The sequence below is a fragment of the Cannabis sativa genome, chromosome 4, assembly GCF_029168945.1.
Source record: "Cannabis sativa cultivar Pink pepper isolate KNU-18-1 chromosome 4, ASM2916894v1, whole genome shotgun sequence".
Taxonomy (NCBI): Eukaryota; Viridiplantae; Streptophyta; class Magnoliopsida; order Rosales; family Cannabaceae; genus Cannabis; species Cannabis sativa.
In genome coordinates, this window is record NC_083604.1 from 39,382,460 (window position 1) to 39,399,234 (window position 16,775).

At 31.5% G+C, this 16,775-nt stretch overlaps 2 protein-coding genes across 2 annotated transcripts; one reads left to right on the forward strand and one right to left on the reverse strand.

Moving 5' to 3' along the window:
* The first annotated feature begins 646 nt into the window (after nucleotides 1-646).
* LOC115715158 (uncharacterized) lies at nucleotides 647-2,874 on the forward strand. The gene is made up of 2 exons (XM_030643979.2): nucleotides 647-800; nucleotides 2,357-2,874. The coding sequence occupies exon 2, from the start codon at nucleotides 2,370-2,372 to the stop codon at nucleotides 2,583-2,585; it is 216 nt and encodes a 71-aa protein (XP_030499839.1). The 5' UTR covers nucleotides 647-800; nucleotides 2,357-2,369; the 3' UTR covers nucleotides 2,586-2,874.
* A 5,024-nt stretch (nucleotides 2,875-7,898) lies between these two features.
* LOC115713473 (11S globulin seed storage protein 1-like) lies at nucleotides 7,899-9,105 on the reverse strand. The gene is made up of 3 exons (XM_030641956.1): nucleotides 8,966-9,105; nucleotides 8,567-8,687; nucleotides 7,899-8,465 (listed from the first exon to the last, which is right to left on the reverse strand). The coding sequence occupies exons 1-3, from the start codon at nucleotides 9,103-9,105 to the stop codon at nucleotides 7,899-7,901; spliced, it is 828 nt and encodes a 275-aa protein (XP_030497816.1).
* Nucleotides 9,106-16,775: the final 7,670 nt, after the last annotated feature.

The window sequence follows — 16,775 nt, forward strand, 5'->3', positions numbered from 1 at the left end:
AATTTCTATTGGTATTTTGTTCTCACGAACTTTTCGAATTGAGTATTACTTTAGCTGGGCTAAGAGATCCTTAGCTTTGCTCAAGTATGTAACTAGTTTAAGCCCTCGAGCTTGGTACTCACTTAGGACTTGATTGACAACAAGCTGAAAATCTCAAGTGTTTCAGCTTTGATGGCTATACTAATCGAAGTCATGCTAGGAGTGCCTCGTACTCCAGTTCATTATTTGTTGCAGTGAATTCAAACCGTAAAGAATAATGAGTGAGGTATCCTTCTAGAGTTAAGAGGATAAACCTTGTGTGAGAGCCATGCTCATTTGATGAGCCAATCACATAAAGCTTCCAGAAATAACCAAAGTCTATTTAAGCTGCAGTCTCAAGCGTGAAACTCTAGTCTTCGCAGACTAAAGGTCGTCTTTTGCGAGTGCAAATAGAATTTTCCAAAAATATATAATCCAAAGCAATTTATAAATGTTCTCAATTAATAATGTTAGCTTTTTATTGGGTGTTCTGCTTCTTAAAATCATTTTCAAACTGAAAGGAATAATGTAAAACAAATTTTGGACTTCAGTGACACAAAATAAAATTTGATCATATAAGTGATAATTTTGAGAAAGATTGGACCTCTATTGCTATAAACCAAAAATAAAAATAAAAAACTATTTGATAAATTTATATATTTTTAAATATTTTTTTGCAGCATTGTAATGTAAAGTTTTGGAGACGAAGTCACGAAGACATACGCTGGGAAGGACCAATCTCCATTGTTGTTCGGATCTGAGGATTTCGCAAGAATTTAACAGTACGTTCTTTTCCAATTTCTTAACTAATTGCGTGTTTTCATTTTCTGCTTCATCTTATATTGTGTATGGAGAAATAATTGTGTTATGAACTATGATGAGTCTGATGGTTCATCCAGATATTTGTGATCATTTCTATTTCTTTACATTTTTAAGTTGAAAATTGGCTGGATGATGAATGTAGATAACTCGTTTTCTTTAGTTTCTCTTTTCTATTAGAGCCCCTTTGCCCTGATTTTTCACTGTTTGTTTTCATTTTCTTTAGGGTTAGGTTTTCGTGTATATATCAATTTTTTTTGGCTCTGTGATTACCTTCCTGGGCTGGGTTGGGCAAGATACGCTATTTCGATTTATTTAATGAGGAAACAATTTCAAGATGAACAATGAAAGCTGAGACTTTCCAATTCTTTCATTTTTTTTTCCTTCTCTTTAAATTGGTTTTTTCCAGTCTATAGTGAGCCTCTTGGAAGTGCCTACTGCCCAGCGTCGCCTGCTATAGATTCTGCAAATGGTTCGTGTGGTTTAGGTGCTATAGTTTGAGATCAAAATTGGTCCATTTCAATGGCGGGTTCTATGTTCCTGACTTTCTCCTATCCAGCATCTACTGCTGAAACTCTAGCAATCTATTTTGGACTTCTCTTGCCCATCAGTTCAACTTTGATTCTTTCTCCTTAGAGTCAAATTGCTTGAATTTTGTTAACAAGCTTACCAGTGGGGTTTCTTCTATATATGATTCGGGTAGTATCTTAGAAGACATTCTTTCTTCAATTGCTCCTGTGCATAAGAAAATGGCTTTAGCTTCAAAGTCATTAGTTCTTTTTGGATAGAGGATTTTCCTCTCTGTATCTGGCTTGTGCTAATACACTTCCTGTGTACATCTTGTTTGTTTATGAATTTCTAAAAAGAAAGTAAATATAAGACCATCCAACAATATCACCAACTTGAACAATGTTCATTTAATTTAGCTGAAGTCTTATTAGTTTGGTATCTGTTTACTTGTGTGGTGGTTAACATTTTAGGAAATTGCAATGAATCCTCCTTCTTACTTTTTTCGGGAAGCATATTTCTTTTATGTTTGCAAGTTAAAGCTTAAAGACATTGATGGCCTTTTCAATTTTTGGACCTCCTCTGTCGTGGGCAATCTCATATTCCATGGCCTTATCAAGAACTAGCCTTTACCTCTTGGGGCTGGACATGAGTATTACATCTCACTTATATATTTTGATCTTATTTTATGAAACTATCATCATGGTGAAAAGTTTTTATGCAGCAATGAACTTTGATGTCAAATGTTGATTAGTTTTCTGTGGAAGCTAATACAGTCTGTTTTTTCCTTGGTTTGAAGGGTTATTAATTGTATGTTTGATATTGATAATGTATATTTGGTAAAGTGTATTGTGAACTAAATATTATTGCAGAGATGTTAAGCATGGGATTGGGAATATATGTTTAAGAGTTTCTAGAAATAATAAACATATGTTTTCTTAAGAAATAAGTAAAAGTTGAATTCATTTAAAACATTGTTTCTTAAGTATTAACATGCTCTTAAAACTCACAGGAGGACTGCCAGAATGGGGGGAGGTATGGAGGCAAACAAGAACAAGTTCATAGAAGAGTGGGGGGCTGCAAGAGAGACTCTCGAGCACAACTTCCGTTGGACACGTCGCAACTTTGCCATTATTGGATTGTTTGGCATTGCCATCCCAATCTTTGTCTACAAGGGTATCGTCAAAGAATTTCATATGCAAGATGAAGATAATGGTAGACCATACAGGAAATTTATGTAAGCACCGAGGGAAATGCTTAGAACAATGTTTTTCAAGTGCTCACATAGTTCCATTTCCTGGTAAGAATAAACTGTTTGCTCTATTAAAACTTGCATCGAAGTGATGTTAACAGGCCAGTTTACTTTGTTTTGGAATTGTATTTTTTTCATTTGACATCTGACTTCGCCTTTTGTAATCATTTTCTCCAGCCTGATTCGTTTTATAATTGACACCAACACTATTGTCATCACAAGAGTTTCAAGCAATCTTTTCTCTTTGTTTATGATTTAATAAAAGGATAAATTGGTTTCTTCTTCGCACTAAAATCAGTATGGAAATGCAGTTAAAAGGCAGGCTTATACTTGTTTAGGCTATATTTTATCTAGTGAATTTCTGTACAATCACAAGGTCTTATCTAGCAATAGTATGTTATGATTTATGCCAAACTTTCATTGGTCTAATGTAGCTTGTCAATAAGAGACCTGGTTTGTGATTTAGGTACATTCTTGATATAGATTCAGCTCAGTTTTTACTTATAAAATCGTATCTCAAATTGCCATTATATATTGAAGTAACAATATTATCATAAAAGACTTTGATTATTGAAGTAAAGAATATTAATACATAATGAATGTGTATACTAATTATGTATTATATGCTGTTCAAATCACTTGGGCAATTGGCTCAAGCTACATGCCAAGCATAATTTTGTGTCTTATTCAATCTATGGTTGTTCCGACCGGATTATTCTTGCAATTCGGCCCTTCAACACTTAGATTCAAAAATTTTTGTCCAATTTTACTAACAGAAGTATGATGTGAATGAAAGTTTAGGCAATTTGGTATGTAAGGGACACGATTTGGTAGATATTAAAATTCGTGGAGCACGATTTATGGACAATCATCATGTTAGTAAAATCGAACGGAATTAGATAGAAATCCTTGAATGCAACAATCTCAATAGTTTAAGAAAAAATTTTAGCGGTCTGAAAGGTTCGGGGCATAATTTAATACATATCAAAGTTCAGGGAACAAAAATCTTAATTAGTTATATATATTTATATATATTACCTTTCTTTTCGTTACACGTGATGATATGTTCAAGAAGTTCTTTTCACACGATTCAGGCTCCTCAATAGATGTAATCGACAAGGTGCCTAGTTAAAAAATCATTTAAATTAAAATAGTTTAAAGTCAAAAAATAAAAAAGAAATTTAGGTTACCATGCATAAATGTAAAGCTTAGATCCAAATTAATCCACTCATAATAAAAGGAAAGTTTGATTTTCCATGCTTACATAAGGCTAAAAATGTGAACTAAAACCCATGTTTAACACCATAAGTAATGTAAGCTATTTTTTAGGTTTTGTCCCAAAATACACATCCCATAACATAATATCATTTTCTCTTTCCTTTTGCTTCTTTCAATTTTCTCACAGCACCCCCACACTAATCCCATTCATTTTTTCATTCTTCCTAACTAATTGACACTTAAATCTTGCTAAAAAGTAAAGATTTTTGCTGCACCAAGCAAGGTGGTACGAGGTAGACACCAAACTGAGGAGAACCATTGATGTAAAAAATGGGTACGTGAATTTTTTTGTTTGTTTTTTTAATTTATAGTGTGAATCGTGGGTTTGTCCTAAATTTTTAAAATTTTTTGCGTTTTTCTTCTAGTTTTTTTCAATTATGCATGATAGGGAGACGACAGAGGCCCGATGGTTTTTGGGTGTAGAGATAATGTCCCGATGGCCGTCCAATAGGGGACGATAGGGGCGACGATTTTTTTGATGTAGATGCTAGATAATGTCTTGACGGTATCCGATGGGGGGACGATAAGAACATGATTGGTTATGGGTGTACATTTTAGGGATGATGTCTTGTTGGGTGTACGATTGGGGCCTGATACTAGCCCAATGTTTTTAATATTTAGTCTTAGACTATTAAGTACGATATGGTCCGATTGTTGTCCGATAGCCCAATATTCTATTATTTTGAAATTTTATTCTTTGAGTACGATGACAACCCCATTGTGTTTGATATATGTCCGATATTATTCATTTTCAACAATTATTGTAGACTTTTTGTAGCTTTTTTAATTGTGTTATCTTATTTATTTATTTTTTCTGATGATAGGGTCAATTGTGTTCGCATTCTTAATGTATAATGATGTTTGGGAGCGTGAGAGTAGATATTAGGTTTTCAAGAAAATAGAAAATTTGACATTAGAGATTGATAAAAACATAACTTACTTACAATTGGTTGAACTTTTATACTCAAAGTTGGAGGTTGACAAAATGTAATATGACTTGAAATTAGAAGTGAATTACAAGTATATGAAAATATTTAATGTATCGGCCTGAAGTTATAAACAATAATAAATGTCTAAGTTTATATTTTTCAATACTTTTCATAGAAGCGAGATGATTTTTTTTTTTTCCTTTTTGTGACTTTGGTGAAAAATAATGTTTGTATCGATCATAGTTCTCCACCAAGTACTATTACGGATACTCGTAGTAAAATTGAGACTTATGTTCTAGAAATAAACTTGAGGCGTTGCTAGTTGATGTGTTACCTAAATCAAACACTATCATGCTGACAGTTAACCATGTAGCACAAATGCCCTTTTATGATGAGTTTGGTGATGGTCATAACCCTAAACCTTATTTTGATAGCAATGATGATGTAAGAGACATCCAAGAGATTAAGATCCTTGTTGCAGCTTTGAACTTGACTCCACTATCGTACCAAATACCTAGGCAAAAAACACGTAGAAGAATACCCTATAGAGAAGATTGTTGAACACATGGTACTAGTACTAGTCGTCCAGATAGAACTGGTGATGCTAGAGGAAATAGTGATGCTAGAGGATTTATTGATCCATTCTCTTCTTTGACAAGTTAGAGTAAATTTTAAGAAAATAATGTTTACGAGAGAAGACATTGAGGATAATAGTCATTAGACATCTATGGGTGGCACACCAAGTGGGGAGTTATATTTAGGAAAGTTTTTTCAAAGACAAGGAGCATTTTAAGATGGTTGTTGGCTTGTATACAATGAAGAAATAGTTCGACTTCATCATTAAGAAGTTCAGTATTTTTGTTTGGTACATTACATGCAAGAATCCAAATTGAGGGTGAATATCAAGAGGGAAGAATAACATACTTTTTGATATGTTTGAGGTAACTGCATTTAAAAACTTACACACGTGCTTTCTTGATGTTCGAAGAAAAGTTAATTATCAAGCAACACCTTTGATAATTGCCCACCTAATTAAGGATAAATTCGAAAGTGACGACACGAATCATTTGGCCTCTGATATAAGAAAAGATATGAAGAAAGATTGTGAGATCCAAATGAGTTATGAAGAATCTTGGAGGTACAGAAAGAAGACACTACATATAGTTTGGGGTACACCTGAATCTACATATTCAAAATTACTTGGTTACTTGCACATGCTACAATTGAAAGATCCAATTACCATTATAATTTTTTTTGCTAGAGAATGGTCGCTTCAAGTATTATTATTTTTTTGTTGTGTCCTTGTAGGTATGAATTTAGGTTTTTTTGACCTGTTGTATGCATTGATGGCTCATTTCTAAAGACTTTGTATGTTGGGCACATGATGTGTGCAGTGGTATTGGATTCAAACAACCACATTTTCCCTATTGCTTTCGCGATAGTTGATAGTGAGAATCACGACTCTTGAACCTATTTTATGAGGAAATTGAATGAAGCAATTGGTGATGTTGGAAAATTAGCCTTCGTATCAAATAGGCATCAAATCATTGTTCATGCTTTGGAGCTCGTGTTCCCTGATACACACCACAATGCATGCTCCCACCATATTATTATGAGTGTGGCCAACAAGTTCAAGACTGACGTCTTTACGAATCATATTTACACTTGTGCGTACTTATATTCAAAAATAGAGTATCAAAGAGAATTTGAGAAGATAAAAACAATGAATGTTGGCATTGCAATATATCTTGAGGGCATTGGATTTGAAAGGTGGGCTCGGTCGTACTTTCTAAGGGACTGTTACATCGTAATGACAAGCAACTAAGCTGAAAGCTTCAACAACATAACTAAGGACTCAAGAGCCTTCTTGATTACTGTTTCTATTGAATTCCTTCAAAGTTCAAGAGTGATTTGCTAAAAGAAATGAAACAATTGACAAGTGTACGGAGACTCTATCATTAGATATGAAGGTAGACTTGGTGCAGCTTGAGAAATCTCGGTACTTGACCATCGACACATGTGGACTTTACACGTTCAATGTTCACCTTAGAGGATCACTTGAGAGGGTGGTGTAGTGGACTTGAAGGAATGAACATGCTCTTGCGACCTATTCCAAATTATGAAGATTGTCTGTCCTCATGCATGCGCTGCAATTCAAGAACAAAATATTAGCACGTATGCACTATGCGCTCAACATTGCACATGTGAATATTAGAGAAGCACATATGTAGGGAACATTTATGCTATTTAGTGATGAGGATGATTGAGAATTACCCGAAGACATTAAGAACATCACAGTTGGAGTGCCTGTTGAGAAGAAACCTGTCGACCGAAGAGCAAAAATTTAGATGAATGAAGAAAAATTGAACTTCTTCTAATGGCAAAATATTGTGCTACAACAAAATTGTAGCAAGTGTGGTGGTAAAAGGGCACAACAGAAAGTCTTGCAAGTACCGAGATTAAAAATTTACCATCGAACTTATTTTCATTGTGTTGTTGTATGTTAGGAATGCTACTGTTATGTGTTTAATTAGCAATTAGTTTACTATTGTGATTTTAATAAAAGATTAGGTACGATGGTGGTCTGATAAACTCTTGATAGTGGTACTATGGTACCATTAAGATTTGTTTTATTTATATTTGAAATGAGACGATAGTGGTTGGATAGTGTCTTGATAGTGGTACGATGGTACCCATTTAATACTTGTTTTGTTTATGTTTAAAATAGGACTATGGTGCTCGGATAATCTTGCGATAGTGGTATGACATTACACATTTAATTACTAACTTTATTTATGTTTGAAATGGTATGATTAGGGATGATAATGTCTCGAATGTGGTATGGTGGTTCTCATGTTAAAACTTATTTTATTTAATTTTGTAAGTGTACGATTAAGTACGATGGGTCCCGACAATGGTACGATGAGGTACAGAAGTTTAAAAAATGTTGGTTTTAATTTTGGAACGATACGACATGAGTACGATGGTGCCGATAGGTATATTAAAAGAAACAAAAAATACAAAATTTAATAGTATCAACTTACAACATTGTTCAAATTATAATTAAAAAAAAAAACTAAAGTTCATGCTAAGTTTTAGTAGAATAAATCTAGACACCATTTCCCTCTAAACAACTTCATGTTGTGATTATTTACATTATCAATTGGCAGTTGTAGCATTTTATGCTCTATTGTATATATTCCTTGCTCCCTCAATGTTTGGAAAGCATTGGCCAAAACATAATCAAGCATAGCCCTCATGGCCGAGACCTTACCAGCTAGAGGGTTTCTCATGGCATTGTCGTTAGTCTTAACAACAATCCACTTGAACCCTTGGGCGCTGGCTTTCTTAACCATCATGAAGTTTTGTGGGACCACAAAGATCTGACCGTCTTTGAGCTCGTCGTCAAAGACATTACGAGCATTATCGTTGACAACTTGGAGTCTGGCACTGCCACGTGGATTGATCCAGAAGGAAACATTTTTCACAAATCCTTGGTAGATTTGGTTAACGTTAGCAAAAAGGCACTTGGCGTCATCACTAACTTTAGCTACTTGCATTAAATGATTATACTTGGATAGATGGGACCTAGGGTCCGCCCTGCCTTCGTACAATTCCATCTGCGACATCTTAAAATTTTCAAGTAATGGAGCCTCTAATATCTGTTTGATGCAGGGTTTCAGATCCTCATCCTCATTATCAGAGATTGCTCCACTCTCTTTCCGCACAAGTTTTGTTAGGGCGACTATCTATTCTTCCAAACATTTGTGTTGCTTTCTGGAAGCTCACGTTCACTGATCCTATCATTGATGTGGTTCCGTAAATCATTTCCACGAGGCCTTGCCTTTTCTCCTTTTCTTTTTTCTCGTTTGACATCGAGGTGTCTGCGAATGTCAACAGTAGACCAGTTATCCTTAGGAGAGATTTCTTCTACCCTATCATCTTAATTAACTGAATCACAAGGGCATTTTTTCCATCCCCTAGCAGTAGGCCTTTGCACCTGAGCGTCCGGCCTATCGTTTTGCACAACTCTACATCGTGGAGCATAAGGGCGTCTGAGCCCAAAGGCATCAGTGGCCTTCTTTCTCCACAAAGGTGGATTGGCTATGTTCACACTATTTCTAGGAGAATCTGGGGCAATTTTTTGTTGGGGATCATTCACCTTCTCTTTTTCTTTGTCCTTTTTAGGAGTAGAGGGTTCAACATCGGTGGGTTTAGCCCTTTTCTCTTTATGTCAGGCTCAGCTGGAGCATTCTCTTTGGAATCCCCCTCTGTAAGTTTGGCTTGCAGCATCACCAACATTTTGTGCATTTGAAGCTGTTGGGTTTTATGCCCTAAATAAAACTCATTTCAATATAATCAGATTTACTTATTAATATAGATCAGAAATAACATTTAATGTTGCATGGTTCACATGATTTATTTCATGATTATATGTACATAATGTATAGATTCATCTGAAACCCTTTTCACATACTTGATCCTGTTTATTGTGCCGTCAACACATTGGAAAGTAAACATGACTATGTGAATAAAGTTTCCTAGATTTATCAGACACAGGGTTTTACTGATATGATAATCTACAACAAGAGTTTACTTGTATTTGGAGAAATACTATGTTCTTTCCAGAACATTGGTTAAAGTAAGGCTCAGGTTGGATGCATGGAGTATGCATCGGAAGGGACCGATATTGAACTTTGACTTAGATTTAATTAAACTTACCGTAGAATCTACTCAAGTCAACATCGCCAAGTTGATCCTAGATCAAATGATCTTAATCCTATTATGATTAGGCTCAATCTTGAAAGGCTATTCGTGTTCCTTGAATTGTTAGTTAAGCCTACTTTTAGGTCAGGGTGATACGTACATTTTGGGAACACGGTAGTGCAATTGAGTGGGAGCGCTAGCATAAATAAGGAATCTATAGCTTCTATCTGGCGAATAGTAAGCAAAGGATGGTCTCCTTCGAGCTTGACCAAACGAAAATAAATGGTGGAGATCTCATTTCACATAAGCTGAAATATCATTTATACGGGGTCAAGTGTTTTAAGGAATAAATACATTGTAGGGTGTTACGGTAATCTAATCCCTTTACTGTGTAGATCATTCATATAGAGGATCATTGATCACATTAGGATTATAACAATGGATAACTAATGATGTGTCTATATGGTGGAACATATAGAGCATTCTATATACTGAGAGTGCAATTCTAAGTTCTATGCGTGGATTCAACGAAGAATTAATAAGTTAGTGAATTTTAGTGCTAAATTCTTGATCTACTTATTGGAAGCTCGGTTATATAGACCCATGGTCCCCCCACTAGTTGAGATAATATTGCTTGTAAGACTCATGTAATTGGTTTTGATTAATCAATTATAATTCTCAAATTAGACTATGTCTATTTGTGAATTTTTCACTAAGTAAGGGCGAAATTGTAAAGAAAGAATTTATAGGGGCATATTTGTTAATTATTATACTTTGTATGGTTCAATTAATAAATATGATAAATGACAATATTATTTAATAATTATTTATAGTTATTAAATAGTTAGAATTGGCATTTAAATGGTTGAATTAGGAAATTGGCATTTTTGAGAAAATCAGATACAAAAGGTGTTAAAATTGCAAAATTGCAAAAAGCAAGGCCCAATCCACTAAGTGTATGGCCGGCCACCTATTGTAGGTATTTTAAGTTGATTTTTTCATTATTTTAATGCCATATAATTCAAATCTAACCCTAGTGGAATGCTATAAATAGATAGTGAAGGCTTCAGGAAAATTACACTTTCTGAATCAAAAAAACCTGAGCCTCCTCTCTCTCTTCTCTAGCCGCCACTCTCTCTCTTTATTCTTCCTTTGAATTTCGAAATTACCTTAGTGATTAGAGTAGTGCCCACACACATCAAGCAATACCTCAATCATAGTGAGGAAGATCATGAAGAAAGATCATCAGCAAAGGAGTTTAAGCATCAAAGATTCAGAGAAAGAGATCCAGGTTCAGATATTGATAATGCTCTGCTACAGAAAGGAATCAAGGGCTAGATATCTGAACGGAAGGAGTCATATTATTCCGCTGCACCCAATGTAAGGTTTCTTAAACTTTATATGTGTTTAATTTATCGTTTTAGAAAGTTCTTATTTAGGATGTTAATAAACATACTTGTGAGTACATCTAAGATCCTGGTAAAATAAATTCCAACAACTGGCCTCAGAGCCATGGTAATTGATTTACTTACAAGAAATTTGGACTTTAAAACGATTGTTTGTATGATTTTTGGATGGTATCATGTTGTATTGAGTGTTATTTGATGATTGATTGATGTTTGTAAATTTTCGTGAAAAATAATTGCGATTTTGTTTCTGGAATTATTTTTATTGGATAGTATGGAAAAAATTAAGCAAGTTAGCCTTTTACAGAACTCAATTTCGATTTTATTTGAATTAGTTATGAATTTTTGAAGATTCGAAAAAAACGGAGGCTGTCTTTGGAATTTTCCTGCGATCGCGAAAACTGTCCGTACAGTTCACAATTTTTTCGTTTTTCTTCGATTTTTCATGCTTTTTCATGGAATTAACTTCCGATTTTTTGTATAGTTTTGTATTTATACTATTACTATTCCTAATTCAATTCTAATTATCATTTTGAATTAATTTAATATTTTTTAAATTTAATTCAAGATATTAGTGTAATTTGAATTTGAATAGAATTAGTATCTATCTTCTTGCTTAAAAATTTATCTTATTTTTAAATTTGATTATATCTTATCTTAATTTTATATTTAAGGTCAGATTTTATATATATTTTTCAAATTAAATCTTTTTTAAATATTTTGACCTTATTTAAATTTAAAATAAGATAATTATAATCATGTAATTTTAAATAGATGTAAGATATTTTGCTAACTTTTAAATTTTGTTATTTTATTTATTTAAATTAAATTTAAAATCTGGAAAAGATATTTAACTTATCTTTTCTAATTTTTATTTAATTTTTATTTATAAAATAACATTTAAATTTTAAAAGTAGTTAGCAAATTTTGAAATGATATTTAGGTTGGTTGAAACCTAATTTTTCAAAATTGTAGGTTTAATTTTAAATTTAAATTTTTTTTTAAATTTTGAATGATTCAATTTTTTTTAAAAAAAATTTTGAAAAATTATTTTTTAATTAATTAATTATTTCGAAATTAATTATTTAATTTAAAATTAAATAAATCCTACATCCAACTATCCAGCTAACCTTGTTGCAGGAGTATGTGTTTTAGCTTGTTTGTAAGTTTTCAAAACCTATTATTACTTGATTGCAAATAGCCATGGTTACTTTTTGCAGATCTAATGATTCGATGGCTCCACTTGGTCAAGTTAATAATTTGTAACAGTATATTTACAATCTTCTTTCATCTGTGTATGACCTAGCAACATGATAGGACCCATCCAAAGTGTGCCTGTGTGAGCCTATGTGTTTAATTTGATTATATATACATATAGGTTGTTGTTGCTAAAATAAATTATCATAGTTCTTGATAGAATTTATTTAGGCCCATTTAGTTATTGGACTTATTCAATTAATAACAGTTGTTCTTATTAAGGTTAAATTCCTCTCTTTTGGGCCTTGTGTGAGAGTTGGGAGCCATAGAAGTGGGTACGACATGCGAACCCGGCACCCCCTCACATGAACCACCCCAATTGTGAAGGCCCATTTGCACGATTTGAACAACTGTACTAGGTTAATTACACTAGTTTAACCTAATAAAATTGATTAGCAACATAATTAATTTCATTTATTTTGAAATTAATTTAAGAAAATTATAGTTTAAAGAATTTTTTATTCTAAGCTAAACTATATGTATTTTCTTGTATTTAATTAAATATAGAATTATAACCATCTAGATTCTTTCTGGAACTTAATTTAAATTTTTCATTAAATATTCTTATTTAAGTTGATATTTAGTTATCTACAACTAACCAACTTAAATCTGAATATCTTTTGAATTTCAAATTTCAAAATTAAGTTGAGGAATTTTAGGCATTGGTTATTAAGATTCTTTAGATATTTTTTAAGTTAATATCTTTTCAATTATTAACTTAAAATGGAATATTTTCAAATTAAGTGGTTACAACTTAATTTTTGATATTTAATTAAATTTAAATTTGAAAAAAATATTTAAGTTCTAGATTTTTTCTAATACAACTTAGATTAGATATTTTTTCAAATTTTGTGGAAAAGATACTTAGTCAAATAAAATATTTTCTAGATAGTTATTTCTAGACTACTTATTATTTCTAATATTAAATAGGAAAATATTATACATTGTGAAATTAATTATTTATATAATTAATTTTGGTACAATTTGTTTTAAGTATATTTTTCCTAGTATTAAACTAGAGACTAATAATTAAGCCTTCTCTACACTTAATTATTTATTTCTTGAATTCAATACATTTAATTAATTTGAAAATTGAATATCTAAGTTGATTTTTATCATCATACTTAAATATTTCTTTTTCATGACATTTAATTAAATAGAAAATTATTTTTAGTTGAAATTTATTTTTTCAACTAAATTTAAATAATTTTCAAAATATATTTTTCTTTATTTTATTAATCAATTTTCCAAAATTGCATTTCTTAAATGCTAGAATTTCGAATTTTATCTTGAAAAATAGATTATGTTGTAAATTAATTATTTATTTTAATTAATTCTTGGATCAACTTAAATCAATGATTTTTTCATTTATTGATTAATTTAAAATAAATTGAATTAAAGTATATTATTAGAAATTGAATTAATTAGTCAAAGGAAAATCTAGATAGATGATATTTTTGCTTGAAGTATTTTTCTAGTGTATTTAATTAAATATAAAATTAATATTTAAGTTGATTTTCATCATCATACTTATATATTTGAAATTTTTCTTATATATTTAATTAAATAGGAAAATTATATTTTTTGTTGTAAATTAATTTTATTAATTAATTTTGGGCCAACATTAAATTAGAATAATTTTTCCAGGATTAATTTTTTTTTTATTTTAACATGCATTTTCGAAAATTGTATTCTTAAATACTTTAATTTTTCGAAATGCAATATATATATTTATAGAAAATAAAATTTGAGTTGTAAATTAATTTAAATTAATTTTGTAACAACTTAAATTGAATATTTTTCTAAATATTTATTGGAAATTATTACTAAGATGGAAATAATTCATTTTATTTTCATATCCATCTAAGTAAAATTTATAAATATTAAATTAAAATTTATATTTAGAATTTTTCATTCTAAATTGGAAATTTTAAATAAATATATATTTAAAATAAATAGATTAAATAAAGAGAATCAAAGAAAATACAACTCACTTTAAATAATGAGCTAGATTATTATTAAGATATTCGATCTCCATTGTTGGTCTTACAAAAGTTAAATGTTTTCAATATAACCTCGAGACGCTAGACTTCGTCCCCCTATGGATGGTTATTCGTTGAACGCATTTAACAACGTAAGATTTCTTTTGATAAGTGTTTTGTGAGTTTTCGTCTCTATTTAGACTCTCCCCTACGGTGACTACTTAGAGATAAACTCATAAAACATGAAACAATGGTGGAAGCTCATAAAATGAGAATAACCTTGACTCTCGCCTACCGGGACAACGTTGGATTCTTATTTTGATCGAATAAAAGGTTGCTAGAATGGTTTCTATTTTAGATGAGCTGACAACTCTATTCAATAAATGATGCTTTGACTCTCGCCTCTTAGGGACCTTTGTATCGGTTTGTTGAAAACCTTGGAAATTATATAGGATTGTATGTTTTAGTATTTTCACTAGTCATTCCTACTTGCTATATGTTTATAATTTACGAATTGTGTATGAATTTATATTGAACCATGTTATTTTCTGTTATTAAGTTGTAGTTTAATTTCGAATCTTCATTGTTGGTCTAACATGTTTGTTTTTCTAATGAGATAAATTCCTAATGGATTTTCACCATTAGACATACATAATAGTGTAAGATCTCGAAAGATAAATATTGTATATGCAACATCTAGTTGTTCATCAATTGATGACACCTTAGACTAGTATTTTTACAATATGAAACAAGAAGATTACATAAATAAGATTACTTTGTCTTTCGCTAATCGAAGCATCGTTGGATTCTTATTTATAAACGAAATTATCCTAATTCCTCTTAGCTTATTCATTTCGAATTAGCTTTAAAAACATATCATTGGATGAATGGTCTATAAATCATTTCATGTCATTATATTTTCTCTTAAGAAATTAAATGACGCATATGATTATAATCCCGAAATTCTATTCCCAATTGATATAAATCCTCAATCTTAGAAATCTCCTACTTGTATGGGCAAATCTGACTTAGAGTTTGTATTAGTAGTGGTGGTCCAAGAAAGAATTACTCATTATATTTGGTTGAATTTAAGTCTTTGACTTTAATTTTAGAATCCAAACAGAAATTTTCTTATATTTCTAATTCCAGATACAATACAGTTACACTTTCTCAAGTGTTTAATATCTATCTTCTATTAATGGATTAAACTGTATGGAATATGAGTTAGGTATTCTGTGACCAGGATCCACTTGCAGTATTCTAAGAACTCTTTGATGTAACTAAACCTATGTCATCAATAGACCTTTACCATTTTTTAATCTATGGCATTTGTATCTTGTTCATAGTGGATTTGACAAGATCAATCTCTGCAAAGAGTTAATATGCCTATATCCACTAAAAGTAGTTCATCTCATTCGCAGATGGATGTACATTCAGGGGTGGATATGAGTTTTTCGTTGTATTCTTAAAACGATAACTCTAGATTATACCTTATGCAAAGAAATTTGAAATGTTTAAAAATTTCATTAATTTCTAGCAATGGTTAATACCATTAAGGTAAGCGGTTAAAGATCTTGCGAACTGATAGGGGTGGAGAAATAGTTAGTAGATATGCAGTTCAAAGATCATTAAATTGATTTTTGAATTATATCCAAACTTACCTCCCCAGAAATTTCGAGTTGCATATTGATGATTAGTTACTAGTCGTTGCCTAAATCCTTCTATGGTAATACAATTTCAGAATGATGTAATGGTTGGGTACTTAATGTAAATCATTACTAGATTCATGGATGACCTAATCAAAATCTTAAGAAAAGCTAGAACTGTTAACCATGGTTTGTTAGCTATTCTAAGTGATTAGGGGTGGACCATCCCATTGTCAATAGATAAGAAAGTGTTTGTTCAAACAAATACTACTTTTCTAAGAAAATGACTAAGTCTGAAAAACAAGTAGCAAATAAAGGAGATATTTAATTCTTGATTCTAAAAGTGTTCTATCATCTTATATAACATATGATGATCCCACTGCCTCTGTTGTCTTGTCACAACCGAAGAGATCAATACCATTTAGTTTTCTTAGACATAATTCACGGTGCCTTGTCGTAGTGGGAGAGTTTCTAGGAACTCACCTTCTTATGACTTGGGAGACACTAGTGATTAAAATCCATTGTGAGTTTAAACAAGTAATGGATTGTCAAGATAAGAAACTAAGAAGAAAGCCAATAGAACTATAGTTTAATCCATTCACATGGAGTAACCTAAAATTTTCTATTACAAGGACATAAAAGGAAATTTTAGTTAATAAGTCTATTCAATGGACTTAACAAAACTTCCTGTTCCTAGTATTATAGGTTTGAGTTTATCTAAACCTATGGCTTGTGGTATACCTGGTAATTACTTACTCTAATGCAAGCAACTTACTTTAGTAAGATGCTGAAGCATTTTCTTTCTAATGGCAATCTATAGAAGCTTCACAACTTCTTAGGTATAGATTTTATCTAAGGAAAAGTCTTAACTATTCCAGAAAAGATAAAGCCATGAAAGAATTTCTTATATCAACAGTGAGAGGTCTTAGATATGCTTTTGTATGCCTTAGACCAGACACTTGCTGTTGAGTGGG